We start from the raw sequence: 18,317 nt of genomic DNA on the forward strand, positions 1-18,317 counted from the left end.
CATCTGCAGAAATAAGACGGGCCTGAAGCCCTGCAGGGCCTCCCAGAGGGGCCAGAGAAGGGGCAACAACACGGAGTCCAGGCACAAGGCTCGTTTGTCCACTCTTTATTAAAGCTAGGTGCTTCCTCCTGCCAACAGCTGCGGGGCAGGGCTGCAGGTCTGTGCTCAAAGGCTGGGCCATGCAGGATGGGCATGGACCGGACCCTGGCCAAGCAGGGCTGGCCCACCTTGCCCTGGGCCCTTCCTGAGCCGCCTTCCCACAGCGGGAGAGAGGCCAGGGACAGAGGGCACCAGCCAACACCGCTGGTGCCTCCCTGGGAACCCCTGTCCTCCTCACCCCCCACCCCACCCACTCCACCCCCATCGGCCAGGCTGATTCTCACCACCACCATCCGGCAGTCCAGGCCCTCCTCCCACCCACCGACTACGGTGACTACGCTGCCTCCTACCGCCCAGCCTCTAGCAGTCTGGCTGCCGGCTCTCAGGCCCCACGGCCACATCTACACTCACACAGAAGGAACTAGGTCTAGAAGGGAATAAGGTTGCTTCAAAATTTCGGTTTTCTGGCCCCACTCATATTGGCCAAAAAAACATCAAGGTGGGGTGGGGCAGGTGTCTTGCAGGTGACCTGGTGGCTTCCAACGGCCAGCCCGGAAGGTGGGTGCTGGCCGCGGGCCTTGCATAGTTGGATTCTTGGTCAGTCACTGAGCCACGGGCTCAGCTCGGAACCCCCCAAGGTGGACGGCTTATCGCCCACTCTGTGAAATGGGAATCTAAACAGAAACACTGCTGGCTTCTAGCGTAGAAGGAAAACAGAGGCAGAGTGAAAGGAGCCTGGGGGTGAGGGGGCTGGGCGGTCGCAGCCCTAATCATGGGACGTTAAGAAACGACCTTGCTACCGACCTCTGTCACTTTACGCTGGGTTATTGGATCTAAGTGAGCCACGGGCTCAGAAGAGCAGGGCCCTGTATGTCCCGCCCCCGTGCGGGCACAGGAGCCGGGGAGCCGAAGGCAGCGCTGTGGGGGAATCTCTGAGTGCGTGCCTCCAGCTGCCCGGGGTAAGGGCACCAAAGGATTCCAAGGGGGAGTTAAGACTAAACCCCACGCCACCAGGCTGGATCTCGGCGCTCCAGTGGGGTGAGCAGAGTGAGGACCCTGGAGAGTAAGGCTTCAAGGTCCCTGGGGACCCTGCGGACACCTGCTACCCGATCCTACCCCACCTTGCATGGGGCCACCGTTTGGTTTCTGGCCTTTTTCTCCTCCTTCCAGATTCTTCAGGCCATACAAGCACTGGAAATAAATATCCGCGGTCACAGAACAAAAGCTTTCCCAGGTGCATCTCTGCTTCCCCCACCCCGGATTAGGGAGGAATACCGTCCTCTGAAAACCCACGAGGTCTCCCCTCGCCACGCACAGTCCTTAACGTTTCCTGGACATACTCTGAAGGGCCAGGAGATCCCTGAAGTCTCCCGCTGAGGAATGGGAAGAAGTCGTCAGCCAAACCCCTCGACCACCCCACCCTCCCTTGACGCAAGGCCTTCCCCTCCCTCGCCGTTACCTTAAACCCCCATTACTCACTCACATGCCACCTCTCCCCTGGACCACCCAAATCGAACCCAGGTAAAATAAATAACATCGCCGGCGGTCCCCACCGCGTGGCCTCACCGCATCGATCCAGGGAGGTCGCAGTCTCCCATCGGGGTGGCCGCCCCTGCCCCATCGGCTCCGCGCGCGGCTCGCCTCGCCCCCCGCGCCCCCCGCACGGCCATGCGAGCTCGGCGGCCGGTTCTCTAGGGCCGAGCAGGAGGGAAGCCTGAGGCCGGTGCACCGGGGCTGAGAGTAAGGCACCGCACCAGGCTGGGGCCCTCAGCATCCCCCGAGGCCAGAGGAGCAAAAGGCCGGCGGCCTAGCGGCCTGCGCCTCCGTCACAGGCCCTCACAGGATGGTCTCCTCGTAGATGCCCGAAGGCCCTGCGAAGGCGGCCGTCGGCTCGGAGCCAAAGCTCGTTCCGCCCGCGAACTCCAGCAGGGTACTGCCGTGCTCCTCGGGCCCGGTCCCTGCGCCCGCGCTCGGCAGCCCCTTGGCGGGCGCCTCGGCCTTGGGCACGGGCGCCGCGGGCGCCTGGACCGGCGCGCCCGCCGCGCCGCGGTGCGTCTTCATGTGGGTGAGCAGGTGCGAGCTCTGCGAGAAGCGGCGGCCGCAGTTGGCGCAGGCGTAGGGCCGCTCGCCCGTGTGCGTGCGCTGGTGCGTCACGAGCACCGAGCGCTGCGAGAAGCGCTTGCCGCACTCGGGGCACGGGAAGGGCCGCTCGCCCGTGTGGCCGCGCCGGTGCTTGGCCAGGTTGGAGCGCTGCGCGAAGCCGCGGCCGCAGTCGGTGCAGCGGAAGGGCTTCTCGCCCGTGTGCGTGCGCCGGTGCCGCTTGAAGTCCGAGCTGTGGCCGAAGCCCTTGCCGCAGTCGGGGCAGCGGTGCGGCTTCTCCTCCGCGTGCGCCCACTGGTGCCGCGTCAGCGCCGCGCTCTGCCCGAAGCGGCGGCCGCACTCGCCGCACGCGTAGGGCCGCTCGCCCGTGTGCGCGCGCCCGTGCGCCGTCAGGTGCGCGCGCCGGCTGAAGCCAGCGCCGCACACGCCGCAGACGAAGGGCTTCTCCCCCGTGTGGCCGCGCACGTGCGCCGCCAGGTGCGAGCCACGGGCGAAGCGCGCGCCGCACTCCGGGCACGGGAAGGGCCGCTCGCCGGTGTGCGTGCGGCGGTGGCGCGCCAGGTGCGAACCGTACACGAAGCTCTTGCCGCAGTCGGCGCAGCGGTGCGGCCGCTCGCCCGCGTGGTAGCGCTGGTGCTTGGCCAGAGCCGCGCGGCGCCCGAACGTCTTGCCGCAGTCGGAGCAGATCCACGGGCTCTCCTCCTCGGCTAGCGCGGCGGGTGCCGGCTCCGCCAGCAGGCCCCCGACAGCAGGCCCGAACGCGCGCAGGCCGCTGGCGCCTCCAGGCCCGGCCCCGCCGCCAAAAGGGTCGCAGGCCAGCCCGGCACCCTCCACCAGGGAGAGCCGGCCCCCCAGGGGTCCGGGCAGGGGCCGCCCGTCGGCCGGCAGCCGCTCCCCGAAGTCCGGGAGGCCCAGGATCGGAAAGCCATCCGGGTGGAGCCAAGATTTGGGGTGCATGGGAAAGTGGAAGCCGAGCGGGTGCGAAGAAGGGCCTTCGCCCTCCCCCAGGCCATTGCCCAGCCCCAGAAACCGCCTGTCCGGTTCAGGGTCGTCCTTGCTCCGCGGGGTGGGCGCCTCCACCGCCGCCTCTCTCGCCTCGGCTTCTCCCTCAGTCTCTCCGTCCGCCTCATCGATCTCGGGCCCCTCCAGCCCCTCTGGCCCTGCCTCGGCCTCCTCGGGCCCCGCTGCGGGCCCCGTCTCACTGCAGGGCTCCCGCCGAGGGCCCTCGCTGCCCGGCTCCGCACAGCCGCCACCCCGTCGATGGCGCTGGAAGTCGGCGCGGAGGCGGAAGGCCTGGCCGCAGTCGGGGCAGCAGTGGGGCCGGTCGGCCGTGTGCACCGCCTGGTGCCGCGCAAGCGCCGAGCTCTGGCTGAAGCTGCGGCCGCAGTGTGGGCAGGGGTAGGGCCGCTCCCCTGTGTGCGTGCGCTGGTGCGTGACCAGGTAGGAGCGGCGCCCAAAGCCCGCGCCGCAGAAGGCGCAGCGGTAAGGCCGTTCGCCCGTGTGGATGCGACGGTGCGTGACCAGGTGCGACTTGTACACGAAGCGCTTGCCGCAGTCTGGGCACGGGAAGGGCTTCTCGCCGGTGTGCGTGCGCTGGTGGATGGCCAGGTGCGAGCGGTACACGAAGCCCTTGCCGCACTCGTCACAGCCGAAGGGCTTGACTGCCGCGTGGTAGCGCTGGTGCTTTGCCAGCCGGGACCGGTGTGGGAACACCTTGCCGCACACGTCGCAGGTCGTCTCCGGGCGCCCGGCTGGCGCGGCCACCGCGGCTGGGAACGCCCAGGGCGCCAGGAGGCTCGCACCCGGCTCCCGGTCCGGCAGAAAGGGCTTCGACTCAGACCCCGGGGCCAGGACCCCGAGCCCGCCGGGGTCCAGACCCCAGCCCTCCGGAGTCTGCGCAGAATCCGAGTCATCAGGGCCCCAGGTCCCAGGCACATCGCCCACTCCGTAGGCCGCCGACCACAGCCCCGGGGGCTCGTTCTCCTCCTCTGCCACCTCTGCCAGGAAGTCTTCATCGTCGTCCTCCTCATGGTCCTCTATGTCATCAGTCCAGAACCAGGCCCCTGAAGGCGACGAGAAGACCACAGGAGAGGTGAGAAGACACCGTGCCAGCAGCCCCTTACCGGCTCCTGCAAGGAGCTGTTTCTGCGGGGACACCAGGCTGCCGGAGCACCGGGCGGAATTCAGGGTGCCTCCGTCCCTACCCCAGGTAGGCGGAACTCTGCAGACAGGAGATTTCTCCATCCCTCCTAGGTGTTCCTTCCCTTCTCGAACTTGCCTCACATGGCCTCAACTAATTTTTCCCTTTTCCACACCTCCAGCTCCCTCCAGGGCTTGCCACCTCACTGAAGAACAGGGACACCTACAAAGTGGGTGACGTTGCCTGGGGGCTCCTGTGAGACCACAGGCCAGAAAAATAGATTGAGATGCCTGCTCTGTTTTTCCCAAAGCCCCCTCTCTCCTGGAGAACCCCACCTCCTGGCCTGCTTGGCCCAAGGCAGCCAAGACCCCAGCCCCAGCACGGCCGGGTCACGGAGGACTTGACGTTTTGAGCACCTAAGCTTTGCTCAGCGTCTCTCCAGCTCTGGGTCCCGCTCCCACCCCCAGGGCAGAACCAAGAAAGGCTGCCCTGAGCAAGGACCTAAAGGGCCTGGAGGCCTCAGCTCTCTGCACTCACCCTAACTATGCTCTGATTATTCTGCGGGCAGAGACGAGCCTCCCTGAAGCCTGTTTGTTTTTCTTCTGAGCCGTTGTGCACTTGAGAAATGGTCCCAAACTGACTAAGACTGGGTGAGCTACAAACATCTTCCCGTCATAGAAGGCCGAGGACCCACTTCGGGACCCTGCAATCCCGTCCCTCCTCCACCAGCAGTTTCCTGATCTCACCCTTCAGTGAACAGTGCAGACAGAGAATTGGTTTATAAATGGGGTGATATGCCTGCAGTCATGATACGCCCAGGAGAGAACTAGTATTTACAGAGCAGGCGCTATGTCACACAAGGGGCCTGGCCCGCAGCAGCCCCGGTGCTCAGAGCACCTGTGGCCACCTTCCTCGGGTGCCCTCTGCCTGCGTCTGTCCACCACGGCCACGCACCATGCAGTGCACCTCAGAATTCCAGCACCTGGAAGGATCACTCCAGGCTGTGGTGGGGACAGGGCTCCACCCATTCCCAGATGCAAGCCTGTTTGGGATCCGAGTGAGGACCCATCAGGTCTACTGGCGAGGCTGGAGCCGGGGTGGAGGAGGTGCTCTGACAAAGGGCTTGGGGCTTTCTCCACTGCCTCTTCCAAAACCCACGTGGGGAGTGGACAAGTGCACCCTGGGGAAGGGAGCCTGGCACCTCGTCTCCCTGACACTTCCACTCCTGAGGACTCTGACACCAGGTGAGGACTGCCTCAGCCGGGGCCATGTTCCAAGCCTGACAACCTGCCCATCCTTCTCCCCGAGACATGTGGAGAAGGCGGACACACCCAACCACGTGTTCAGAGACCAGCCAATGAAGACCTGCAGTATCTCTCCCCAGGTGGCATTTCAGAGCTGGACCCCTGAAACAGGGCACACCTCCTGCTAAGACCCTCTGAGAAACATCACCTACATCCCAGTCTCAGCCTGGAGGCAGCAGCAGCATTTCCCACCAGCCAGAGGCCCGCCCCCCAATTCTGAAGGCCAGGAGACATTCCCACAGGGACCCAGAGAACTCGGGGATCCAGGGCAGGAAGGCCAGCCCACAGCACAGTGGAACGTAAGGCCCACGGCCTAAGCCCACCGTGGGCGAGTGACTGAATCACTACTTCAAAAGCTGATTTCCTCCACTGTCAAGTGAGACCAATCGTTCCTCCCCTGCTATTTCACAGAGCTGTTATGAGAATAAACAGTATACGAGGAAATACTCTGAAGAGTACACATGTAGGCACAGTGCTGTTTGTGTCTTCCTGTATTTTATTTAAAACATCTACACGCTGCTCCAGGTACATGAGTGGCATGAGACGTTCGGAGCCCGCACAAGGCAAGCATCACCCAAGACTAAAGCCAAACACACGCACTGTGCCCGGGCCTCCACTGAACCTCCCGACCTCCCGGAACAGCTCACAGACCCCGCGGGGCACCTCCATAGAACCAACAGTCCGACAGCTTCAGGGCAGGAAACTACGGGTTTCCTTCAAACTCTATTCTCCACAGGACTACAAAATGAGGCCCAGAAAGTTGGAGCAACAGAGCCGGGTCCGGGGTCTCAGGAGAAATCCACCACCCTGAACACTGCCCTCTGGGACGCTGGCCCCCGGTCCCAGGCCTCCCAGCGAGAGATGGCCGAATGGGTGGGGAAGCCACGAGAGCTGACCCTCAGGCACACAAAACCTACCAGAGGGCAAGGCAAGGAGACAGCATTATTTTTAAAGACTTGTAACAGGAGCCTCGAGGTTTGCTACAGACTTCCCAGCCCTTAAGCCTCTGCAGACTGGAACCAAGAGGAGCCAACCCTCAAAGGCAAGGATAAGCCCCTAGCACTGTGCAGTCCCCACGGAGCCCCCCAGCAGCACAGACCAGCAGCACCAGGCCCCTCTCTGGGGCTGCAGCAAAGGTGCAGGCTGAAGTCTGCCAGAAAACCTGCAAGACTCTGTGTAACGCTCACCTGTGTAGACGCCAGTGACGATGTCTCCCTCCTCGGGACGGGGGCTGTCCGGGACCCACGGCTCCTCTCCTTGCTCCAGCCGGAAGATCAGATCGGGCTTGGGGACTGGGTATCCTGGCCCAAAGAGAACAGGCGGCAGCTGCAGGGCTGTACTCGCACCCCGACCCGCACAGCCCTGCCTCCAGCACTCCTGTCCCATCCCTTCCAGAACCTGCCCCCCACCTCCCCGATGGGACTCCCACACCCCCAGCTCCCCTGCCAAGCCCCCTCCACAGCGGGCCCCACCCCTCTCCTCTGCCTCCCGACTCCTCGACGCTCAAGGCCTCCTAGCGGAGCACAGAGACCAACACAGGACCAGCCGCTCCCCAGGACATGGAACCTGGACCACGGTGCTGCCGGGCCACAGTGAGCCCCCCACGACACACCCTGGCCGGAAGCCAGGCTGGTCCCCAGGGCTTCCCTGGGAGGTGAGGTGGCACCAGCACCCCCTTCTCCAGGACCCTCAGGCTCCACAAACCACCCTCAGACAGCTAAGCCCCAGGCAGCCGTCAGGCTAGCATGCCTCCTGTGGACGGAGGGCTCTGCTCACCCAAGGACACCAGGATGCCATAGTTTTCCCGCATGACCTCCTTGTAGAGCTCCCGCTGGTCTGCGTCCAGCCTTTCCCACTCCTCCAGGGAGAAGTACACAGCCACGTCTTCAAAGGTCACCAGCCCCTGGGAAACAAAGCACCCTGGCCACTGTCCTTCCCTGACCTGGGTGAGAGGCAGGGGCGCACCCCCACCAAGACAGGACAGGAGATCACTTCAGTGGGAAGTGGGCTCGCCCTGCAATGTGGGGCTCACGGGGACACAGCCCAGCACCCCATCACTGGCAAGCCTACAAACGCCCAATGGAACTAGGGGCTCCCAGGCCTTGCCCAGGCCAGTCTCATTCAGCAATCAGGACCTCAGGCTCAGAGAGGGAGATCGCTCAGCTCAGGTGGGGCGGCATGCGGTCTCACGCCAAAGTCCCAGGACCACGACGCCCAGGACCCCTCGGCTGTGCTGCATGGCCACCTCACCCCTCCCGCGTCCCTGTCTGCCTCAAGCCAGGGGTCACACCAGCGGTGTGAGAGCTCACGCCGGGGTGGACAGCTGGCACCAGCAGAGTGTGGGCACTGGCGCCCAATCAGGACAGTGGCCTGGGAAGGGTCAGGCCCAGGACAGCAGAACCATAACCCCTGGGCTTCGGACTAGAGACGGCCAACTGCTTCCCGCGGCCCTGACCCGGCTCACAGCTGGGGCTGCCCTGCCAGCAGGGGGTTTCCGCAACAGGAGGGGTGGATCCCGCCCCCTCCCCCCGCCCCGGAACCCCTGCCTGGTTAACTGAGCTCCAAACCAGGGGGCAGCTCACCTGAGACCCAGACGTCAGGGAGTCGACCTCGTCCTCGTCCTCCTCCTCTTCGTCCCCCTCCCCCTCCCGCTCCAGGTCCTCATCCCCTGGCGTGGCTGGAGCCCAGGAGGCCTGCAGGGCTGAGCGGAGAGACTCTTGAGGGCCGGGCTTTAGCCTCGGACGGACACATGTCCATCCAGCCAGGATGGGCAGCTCCTGGCCACGCCCCATCTTCAAGAGCGGGGCACTGATCCCGCAGCCCCAGCTCTGCCCTGTCCACGAGCTCTTCCCGGCTGCCCCCTAGAGCCCCCCGAAACTTCCTCCCCAGGGGTCAGCTCCTTTCTCTTACTCTTTTCCTGAAGGCCCGGCGACTCGGTGTCCCTGCCACCGCGGGGGCACTCCTGGGCCCCTGACGCTGGACTCTGCTCTTCTGCCAGTGCCACCTCCACCGTGCCATCCACCTCCACATCCGCGTCCACCACCACCTCCACTAGCCGCTTCTCCAGCGCCTCCACCTCCTCCCCCTTTCCTTCCTCCTCGTCTTCCTCCTGGTCAGGACCACACTCCGATCCGTCCAGCCTCTCCAGCTGGGCAGCGGGCGAGTCTGGAGTCGTGCGAGGGGCTGCCATCGCCTCTGCCAGGAGCCTCAACTCGGCCTGAAACACAGACAGTAACGGTGACGCGCGGCCCCCTCGCGTCTGCTCCGGGGCCCTTCAGCCCTCCTGGGGAGGCGGGGTTGCTCTGCCTTGAGGGGCAGGGCACTGGGCACCAGGACAGGAGCTCTTTCCATGATCTCAGGGGGCACAACCTAGATTCTGTCCCCAGAAATGCTGCCAAAGAGCCCCTCACTGTGACCCCCGTTACTTGGCCGCGGCTCTTTCCTGGGAGCAGGACAGACTTGCTGTGAACCATTGTGCTTTCTTGGAGTAAATTGGGGATTAATCCTGCATTTTTTATCCACAGGGATGTGGAAGCATAAAGTCCAGGCAACGTGCCAGAGGGTGGTCCAGCCTGTGTTTAGCTGAAAGGGGTGCGCACAATCACTTCTCGGCCTTTTGGCTAAGATTAAGTGAAAGGGGTGCACACAGCCTGTGAGGAACAGCCCACCCGATATATGAGTGGAGGAGATGCTCACCCAGCTCTGGACACACAAACCTGGCAGCAGGGAGTATGGGAGCCAAAGTCTGAGCGTGCAGGCCATGGCCCTGGGCGGGGAAGGTGAGACCACCCTGCCGGGAACACCTGCTCTGCCAAGCCAGCAGGTCAGGCCCCTTTGGGAGCAGGCATATGGCACAGCCCTCGCCCCTCGTGACGTCCAGGGCGCCTAGAAAAAGCTCAGCAGGTCATGGAGATCTGGTTCATTGCTGGACCAGCAAAGGTGAAATAAAACGCCTGCTAACCCTGTTCACGTTTAGGGATCCGAGAACCCTAGGCGTCGAGTCATCAAAGCTCCGGTGACTCACAGCACCTGAAACTCCCGTGGATGTCGCTGACGGCTCAGCCAGGCACTCGGCGGGGGGTGGGGGGTGGGGGCGGGACACAGCCACACTGCCTGGGGCACAGAGCCTGGGGCTGTGGACCCAAGACGGACGGGATACCAGGAGCCCTGGGACCACTCCTCTCTTCCACCTGCGCATCCTTCGCCAACCCCAATGGAGCGCTGGGGACAAGACAGAGGCAGGGGCTTTGAGTGCAAAGCGCAGAGGCTAAGGGCCATCAGCCAGCGTGGCTCATCAGTCTCTCAGACCTGAATGGGGTCACTTCCAAAGTGAGCCAAGCCTACTACAAACACAGCGACCCCAGGATCCTGGGCAGAGAGTGGGAACCCCGGAGGATCAGAGGATACCAGGGCCCACCCAAGCTCAGCCAGCTCTATCAGCACATGGTGTCCACCACAGAACCCCTAAACCGGGACAGGGCCCGCACGGAAAGATGCCCGCCAGTCATAAGAACAGTCCAGACCACTGGGCACCTCCTAGGAGAAGTGCTCACTGATTAGCCCTTAGCACAACTCATCGTGTCTCTGTTAATAAGGCAGCATGAGCTCATTTTTCTCAAGTGCTCTGAGCTGCCACTTTAAAATCCACACTGTAATTGGGAGGGAACTCTGAGCATTCGCACAGCTCCTCCCAGAGACCAGGACCCAAGTCCAGGGGCACACCGGCACCCAGAAGCCACCTCTGTTCTGACTCTCACGCTGACCCCATTCTCGGTCCCGTATCCCTGGACCAAACGTGCCGGTCGTGGGCGCTACACCCAGGAGGGCCACCTCTGCCCCAGTCGCTCGCAGAGCCCGTGTCCTCGGGCTCCGCGGCTCTCTGGCCACGTGAAGGGGCCTGAGCTGTAGAAACACGTGCGTGTGTCACCTCGGCCGCCTGTGGAAGGACGGAGCCCTACTCAGCACTTGGCGTGTCAGAAACGCTCGGCAGAGGTTTCCCAATCACCACCCACCTCAGGCCCAGAGGGAGGTTCTTCTCATCCAGGCCTCAGGCTGCAAATTCAGGCTGAGCCCAGATGCCATGCCAAGCCCAGCAGAGCCCCTCCTGCCTAGCTATCTCCCACAGCAGGCGCCCCCAGGCCGGGCCTGCACCTGAGGACTCGTGGCTTTGCAATAAAGTGACCCCGTGCTCGTTCCACCTCAAGACCTTTGCACATGTTGCTCCCGCTCCCTGGCACTCTCCTTCCCTCTTCATTGGGCCTTTGGAGGCAGCCCCCCTGGGCTCCTGTGACATGCACAGTTCCCAGGACTCCGCACTCTCAGCACCTACATTTTAATACACTTATTGAATTGTCTGCTATTGCTTGTCTCCCCAAGCACACATTCAACTCCAGGCAGGCAGAAGCTCCCTCTGCTCCTCTCTCAAATCTCTTCTGTGCCAGACACAGAGTGAGCACTCAGATATTTACCAAAGGAGTGATTCTATAGTCTGCGGTCAATGCAATAAACATAAGCTTTTTAAGACTCAGAATTCTGGCCCCACTATCACGTTCCAGAACAGACTAACTGCTGTTGAGGGTCCTTCACCCTGGAACCCACTGGTGGTGCGTCTAAGGAGGTCAGGCCCCAAGGGCTCTTCTCCTAAGAGGTGTACCTGCTGGTGACCAGGGAAGGAAAGACCCGGCTGCCATGGAGATGGGCAGTCACCCTGCCGACAGCCCAGCCAGACATCCCTCCATCCTGACCCAGCATCTGGAACAGAACGGTTATGAAAAAGTAACTAAGTAACTTGGCTGCCAGGTTCCTTCTGCCTCCCCAGGCCAGGTATGTGGTGCGCGCTCCCCTCTCTTCTCTTTCCAGCCTGGCGTCCCGCTCAGGTAAGCCAGGTAAGCAACCTGATCAACATAACCCCGCAGGTCATCCCAGGCCATTATTGCCTGGGAGGTGGGGCGGGGCTGCACCCTAGGGTACCATGCTGCAGAATTTAGAACAGGGTTGGGGAGGGGGGGCGGCAAACTTGGGAAACTTTCAGCAACTCTCCACTGAAATCCCATATCCAGGGAACCTACAGGGAGCAGCAGGAGGAATGGGTGGGCACAGGGGCAGCTGGGCCCCTTCCTACCCTCTGGTGGCCTCACTGGCCACACCCGTTATTCAAGGCCTTCCAGGCTTCCATCTTCTTCCTTGACTACCAGGATCCTCATTGCTTGTCCACGATTTGGGCCCCTCTACCCTCCTGGTGTGCCCCTGGTGTAGGTGTATCCGCGGGGCCATGCCCGCTGCCCAAAGGCAGCCCCTCACCTGGCAGCCAGCGCCCCAGACCTGCCAACACTTGTTGAACCAAACCCAGCACTAACGTCTCCCCACCCAGGCACAGTAGGGCCTGACCCTGCATACCTCCCCTCTCCTCTGCCCACTGGGTCCTCCTCCAAAGGCCAGCCCCTCTCCCATCTCTGCGACCACACGAGGCAGCCCAGACCCCATCCGACCCCAGGAAGGACCCCATCCGATCCCAGGCGTGAGCTCCGAAACCTGCCTCCTGGCGGTACAAGACTCGGCCAAGCTGCCCACCGGAGCCTCCATTTGCAGAGGGAAGACCCAGACAAGGCCCCCAAGGTCACTAAGCAGGCTTGCCAGGGGCGCCAGCCCAGCCATCTCTAACCCTTCAGGGGGCTGATCAGGCCCCCGCCTCCCGCGGAAGTAGGGGCCAGGCCGTGACAGCCCCTCCTGGATGGGTGTGTCCCGGGGGCGGCCGCGGCCCAACCCCCGCCCCTCCGGCCTAGACCCGGGAGGGCACCTCCCAGGAGTCGCGTGCGTGTGTCCTCCGCTGCCCGCCTACTCCGCGCTGCCAACCCGGACCGACCCCGGGGGTCGGAGCCCGCCCGCATCGCGCAGGCCGGGGCGGGGGTCCACCGGCTGCACAGAGCGTGGGCGCGGCCGCCCAAGGCCAGGCCAGCGCGCCGCTCTGGGCCCCCCAACCTCAGGTCCAGGCCGGGTCCACCCCGCCGCGCGCCGCGATCTCACCGCGGCCTCGCGCGCCGGCGTCGAGGGGCGGCGCGACCGCGACCCCACGCCCGCGCCCGACCCGCCCGCACCTGCCGCCCGCGCGCGCCGCCCGCCGGCCCAGCCGCGCACTCACCGCGCCGCCCGCTCACCGCGCGCGCCAGCCGCCGAGCCGCCGCCGGACACCGGGGCCGGGCCGGGGCCTGCGCGCCCCGCGCTACACAAAGTGACGGCCCCGGAGCTGCGCGGCGGCGGCGGCGCGTGGGCACCGGAAGTGCCGCCGCCGGGCTCCGCCTCGCCAGTGCCCACGGGGGGGCACTTCCGGTCACGCGGGGTCCAGCGCGGCCTCAAAGGGTCGTGCGTGGGGGGAGAGGACGCGCCCCTCGCGCGAGGGCGCCCTCGGCCCTGGGTCCGCGCGCTCGTGTGCACCAGGACCCCCGCCTTGGGGAGCGTGGCGACCCTCCCCCGCGCTTTCCCAGGACCCAACCCCACCTCCGGGGACCCCCGCCCCGCCCTGGCCCTGGAGACGCCCGCGGGGTCCCGGGCCGGACCGCCGCTCCCCAGAACCCGCGCAGCCTCCTCCCTGAACCGCGATTCCAGGATCTCTGCTGAGCGCCAGAGCCTGCTGGCTCCATCCCAGGCCCCGCGATGCTGGAGGGAGGCGGTGACCCCTATGAGTGGCCTCGCGGAGGCGTCGTGCAGGCCCGCGTGCCCTCAGATCCGGACGGGGCAGGGCCAATCCCTGCCGGGCAGGGGCCAGCAGGACAAGAGCAGGTGGGCCGGACGCCCACGGCTCGCGCGGGGCCAACGCTGGATGGAAGGTGGGGGTGGGGGGTGTTCCCAGAATGGAGGAGGACGCGGACCGAGGGGGCCAGCCATTGGGCAGGGGTCGCTGGATGAATGCAATAAGCCCTCAGATCTGGAAACTTTCCAAGTGACCAGGAAGAGGGCCCGCTTCTAGGAAGGGACGTGTTCCCCCAGCAGAGGGAGGCGGGAGGGGGAGACGGCCGCCCAGGAGGTGTGAGAAGGCGAAGTGGGAGACTCAGCGGGTGCCCACAGCCCTCCCCAAAACTTACCTGTATCTGCCCCCCACCCTGCCCCAGGGCCGCAGCTGCCGTCTTATGGTGACATCTTGCACCCACGGAGGTTGGGCCCTGGGCCTTGCCCAGCTATCATCACACTGGTACCATTTTTCTTCGATTTTCACTAATGCCCCATACCCCCACCCCTTAAGACAGGACATCAACATCACAGTCTGACTGGGCTCTCAGAGGGTTCATACCTGCTTGAAGTGACAGCTTCTTCCCTCCAGACCCTTGGCAGTCTGGCTGTGGGTCTGCTCAGACCACGGAGGACTCAGACCTGCCTGCATAGGGATTTCCATCACAAGGGGGCAGAAAATGTAACTGTGTGGTGATGAGGGTTAACTAAACTTACTGTGGCAGTCATTTCACAGTACACATCAAATCATTACATTGAACACCTAAAACGAATACAATGTTATATGTCAGTTATATCTCAATAAAGCAGATATATATATATAGATATATATATATATAGTTTCCCTGGCAGTCCAGTGATTAGGACTTTGCCTTCCAATGGAGAGGGTGAGAGGTTTGATCCCTGGTCAGGAAAGTAAGATCCCATACACCTCGATCCCAAAAAGCCAGAACATAAAATGGAAGCAATACTGTAACAAATGCAATAAAGACTTTAAACATGGTCCACATCAAAAGGAAAAACCTTTAAAAATTGAAGGTCTCATTAAAAGATGGCAGAAAAAATCAGAAGTTCTGCCGGTGTCACACCTGTGATTTGCAGGGTCCTACTCCGGGCCCTGAGAAGTGACCAGGCCCTGTGGATGAGACTGGGCTTTGAGGTGCTCCATGCCCACCATCCCCCCCACCTTTCTGCAGGCCCACTTGTCCATGGCACTCCCCATCCGGTCCTGTGGACCTCTGTGCTTTGGACTCTGGGACCCTCTCCCCACCCCCTTCACCCCAGCTGGTCCCATTGAGAAGCTCTGAAGAGGAGATAACTCAGGAGAGCGGCAGAGCCAGGAAAAGGGGAGTGATAGGAATGGAGGCACCGGAGACCAGCACCTGGACCTGAAGGGGCGGGCGGAGAAGGAGGCTGTGGGGCCTGCAGGGAGCTGGAGGCGGGAGGCGGCGTCACCGGGTGGGAGCTGGGGTTGTGGAGGAGGGGTGCGACTGCCCCCCACCCCGCCCCAGCATGTCCTCCCCTTCCCAGCCTACCAGTGCTGCCCACTGGTCAAGCCCACTCCTAATGGGGGGCAGGGGATGTAGTCAGAGTCAGGCCCCAGAACCAGATAGGAAACAAATGGGGGAGGAGGTGGTGGTGATTTAGTTTCTAAGTCATGTCTGACACTTGTGATAGGCCGCCAGGGTCCTCTGTCCATGGGGTTTTCCAGGCAAGCATTCTGGAGTGGGTTGCCGTTTCCTCCACCAGGGGATCTTCCCAACCCAGGGATCCAACCTGGGTCTACTGCACTGCAGGCAGATTTTTAACTGACTGGGATTCTTAACGGACTGGGAAGCCCAAACTGGGGAGGGGGCAGGTGAAACAGAGAACTGACTTCAGACCCTGTCTTCGAACACTTCACCTCGTCGGGCAGGGACCCCTTGGCACTGCGGCGTCTGCTCACATGTCCTCTTGGCCTGTTCCCACCTGACCCCTCCCCTAAGAGCCGATTTCTTCCCCTGATCTCTGCAGATGTTCCCAGCTGTGGAGTCCACCAACTCTGCCCACTGGGCGGTGCCCCCACCCCACCCCGCCCAGTCCCTACCCAAGTCTCCTCCCTCAGCTGACCACCAGCCTCTTGAGGCCAAGCAGAGGCTGCTGCCCTAGGCCCTGCGGTTTCCTCCCCTCCCGGAGGGTCTCCTCCCCACACACCCACCCCCGGAGCCTCTCCTTCCTCCTGCCCTGTGACAGGCAGAGTCCCCAAAGCTCGCCCTGCGCAGGACAGAGTGAGGGTCCACACAGATGTCCTGGAGCCCACCGTATTCAACGTGTCACAGGTTGCAACGTGGCTTCCGGTCCTCCTCTGCCTCACGCCTGTGAAGACTGCAGGAGCCGCATGTGCTCAGGGCGTCCACCCACTCTTCTGTAAGAATAAAACCTGAGCCACTTGCCAGGCTCCTTAGTGTCTGTGTTTGTTTTGGAATCAAATACAATTCCCCACTCTTGTGATCACACCAGACTCCGTTCTTACGCTCCACTGGACCTGGATTGGATGTATGGGCCTCGCCAACAGCCTCAGACTGGCTGAGCCTCTGCAGGTGACCCCATCCCTGCCCCACAGGCCTGGCGTCACCTTTGTGCCTACTCAGGACTGTCCCAACTGGACCACGCTTGGGCCTCGCATGATCTGAAGTCACTTGGCCTTGACTCTGCCAAGGACCTAAGTCCCGAGCTGCCAGGGGTCACAGCTGGCTGCCCGAGGTGCCTGTGGGCACAGACCCTGGAGCAGGACCCCTGCCAGGCGGGCCTGTCTTCACAGGGTGCTGGGGAGCCAGAGACCCAGCTTCCAGCCTTGATGCGCCTCCTCCCCTCCCCGTTTTCTGCATCTTGCAGTGATATTCCTTGAAATGTCATGCGGCCCTGTGCTTGGGCGCCATGGACTCACCAGTCCTGGCCACTGGCCTCTCTGGCCAACTCTTCCTGTGGGTTCTCAACAGCGTCCTTCGCGCCCTCTGAGGCCAGCCGCCCGACCCCTGCTTGTCCCTTTCTCAACGGGAGTTTTTGATCTGGGTGTATGTCCACTCATTAACACTCGGCCCGTACGCATCGTGCATGGATGAACGTGGGACCCTGTGCTCACTCCACTTGGTGGGGAGTGGGGGAGATGGGGGCGCCGTGGCTCACCAAGCCCTAAGGATCTTGTCGAAGCGTGTGAGAACCTTCTGGGGGCAGAAGAGCTGCAGGACGAGGTGTGAAAACTGATGGGGGAGGGAGGCTCACAGGGCTGAGACCAGCAACGGAAAAATCCAGGCCTGTGGGAGTCACTGTGTTCCCAGGAGAACCTGGTGACCAAACTGCCAAGTCTAGACTCAGCTAAGGCGCCAGCCCCAGCCACAGGCAGGCTCGGCTTTGGGACCATCTGAATTTACATTGAAAGCGTTAGTTGCTCAGTTGTGTCCAACTCTTTTTGATCCCATGCACTGTAGCCCGCTAGGCTCCTCTGTCCTTGGAATTCTCCAGGCAAGAATACTGGAGTGGGTAGCCATTTCTTCTCCAGGGGATTTTCCCGACTCAGGGATCAAAGCCATGTCTCCTGCATTGTAGACAAATTCTTTACTATCTGGGACTTCCCAGATAGCTCAGTTGGTAAAGAATCTGCCTGCAATGCAGGAGACCCCGGTTCAATTCCTGGGTCGTGAAGATCTGCTGGAGAAGGGATAGGCTACCCACTCCAGTATTCTTCGTCTTCCCTAGGTGGCTCAGCTGGTAAAGAATCTGCCTGCAATGCGGGAGACCTGGGTTCAATCCCTGAGTTGGGAAGATCTCCTGGAAAAGGGAAAAGCAACCCACTCCAGTATTCTGGCCTGGAGAATTCCATGGACTGTATAGTCCACGGGCTCGCAAAGAGTTAGACACGACTGAGCGACTTTCACTTTCTTTACCATCTGAGCCACTGGGGAAGCTCTGGATTGACACTGGGGGCTCTCGGAACTCAGCGTTACACTCCTCCCTGGCAGCGACAGAGAGCCCCGGGGTCACAATTATACATGGAAACGAGGCGTCAGTATTCCACGCTGTGGATGACTGGAGATGGACAAGGAGTTTGATGCCATTTGGGGCCATGAGAAAATCTAGATGTACCCAGTGCTGCCAGTCGCCTGGCTCTGAGAGAGGCGGCTGATGGGCCAGAAGCACAAGGACCATCCGAGGAAAGGGGCCCAGTCACACTCGAGACCTCTGCCAACACGAGGCCATCTGGGGAGAAAAGGAGGATGAGTGGGCCTGCACTGGGGCTGGTCCGCCCTCCAGCCTGCTGCTTGTGAGCCGGAAAGAGGGAGGAGAGAGAGGCGGACGGGGCCTGCCAGGGCCTGTGCGGCCTGAGAGAGCAGGAAGCAGCAAGAATGAGAAAAAGAGAGACCCAAACTGGACGTGGCCCCTTCGCCCAGCCAGCACTAACCTTGAGCTGGAGGTCTTTCTCTTGGGGGTGCTAAAAGGGGGCTGATGGAGAGACTTCCTCAGTGATCCAGTGGCTAAGACTCCACGCTCCCCGTGCAAAGTCCCCAGGTTCCATCCCTGATCAGGGAACTAGATCCCACAACCTGCAACAAGGGTCAGATATTCCCGATGCCACATCTAAGACCCAGTGCAGCCAAACAAACATTCTCAAAAGGCTGGGAGGCTGGTGGAGGTGGGCTGGGTAGCGGGGAAGCAGCAAGGACAAGGGCTGGCCTCCTGCGCCTGCAGGTCTGGGGAGGGGGAACACAGCAAGGAGGGGTGCAGGGCCTCCCGGCCCAGAAGATGGCAAGTCCTGGAGTCCTAACTGTGAGAGCCAGGTGAGGAGGTCCCCATGCCTTCAGGGGACAGGTGGCATTTCAGCCCAGCCTGAAAGATGGCTGGAGACTGGGACGCAGTGAGGACAGGGGAGACCAGGCCTGAGCAAGACCTGTTGGCTGGGGGGACAGGCGGGGGGA

The 18,317-nt window shown here is 62.6% G+C and overlaps 1 protein-coding gene across 2 annotated transcripts; it reads right to left on the reverse strand.

Annotated features, from left to right (window-relative positions):
• Nucleotides 1-372: 372 nt before the first annotated feature.
• ZNF316 (zinc finger protein 316) lies at nucleotides 373-12,844 on the reverse strand. 2 transcript variants are annotated; one of them, XM_052659708.1, is made up of 6 exons: nucleotides 12,782-12,844; nucleotides 8,554-8,860; nucleotides 8,226-8,344; nucleotides 7,420-7,546; nucleotides 6,831-6,944; nucleotides 373-4,262 (listed from the first exon to the last, which is right to left on the reverse strand). In XM_052659708.1, exons 2-6 carry the CDS (start codon nucleotides 8,831-8,833, stop codon nucleotides 1,936-1,938), a joined length of 2,967 nt encoding a protein of 988 aa, XP_052515668.1. In that variant the 5' UTR covers nucleotides 8,834-8,860; nucleotides 12,782-12,844; the 3' UTR covers nucleotides 373-1,935. The 2 variants fall into 2 exon arrangements, with proteins under 2 accessions (XP_052515668.1, XP_052515661.1); XM_052659701.1 differs by lacking the exon at nucleotides 12,782-12,844 and adding an exon at nucleotides 11,297-11,374.
• Between the last annotated feature and the right edge of the window lie 5,473 nt (nucleotides 12,845-18,317).

Source organism: Budorcas taxicolor, chromosome 2, assembly GCF_023091745.1.
Source record: "Budorcas taxicolor isolate Tak-1 chromosome 2, Takin1.1, whole genome shotgun sequence".
NCBI classification, from domain to species: Eukaryota; Metazoa; Chordata; class Mammalia; order Artiodactyla; family Bovidae; genus Budorcas; species Budorcas taxicolor.

Bases quoted from the DNA above. Each gene is read 5' to 3' on its own strand.
- ZNF316 (XM_052659708.1), bottom strand. From the start codon at position 8,833: ATGGCAGCCCCTCGCACGACTCCAGACTCGCCCGCTGCCCAGCTGGAG. The intron at 7,547-8,225 runs GTGAGCTGCCCC...TTTGTTTCCCAG, and splicing joins CCCTGACGTCTGGGTCTCAG to GGGCTGGTGACCTTTGAAGA. The intron at 6,945-7,419 runs GTGAGCAGAGCC...TCTTTGGGCCAG, and splicing joins TGGCATCCTGGTGTCCTTGG to GATACCCAGTCCCCAAGCCC.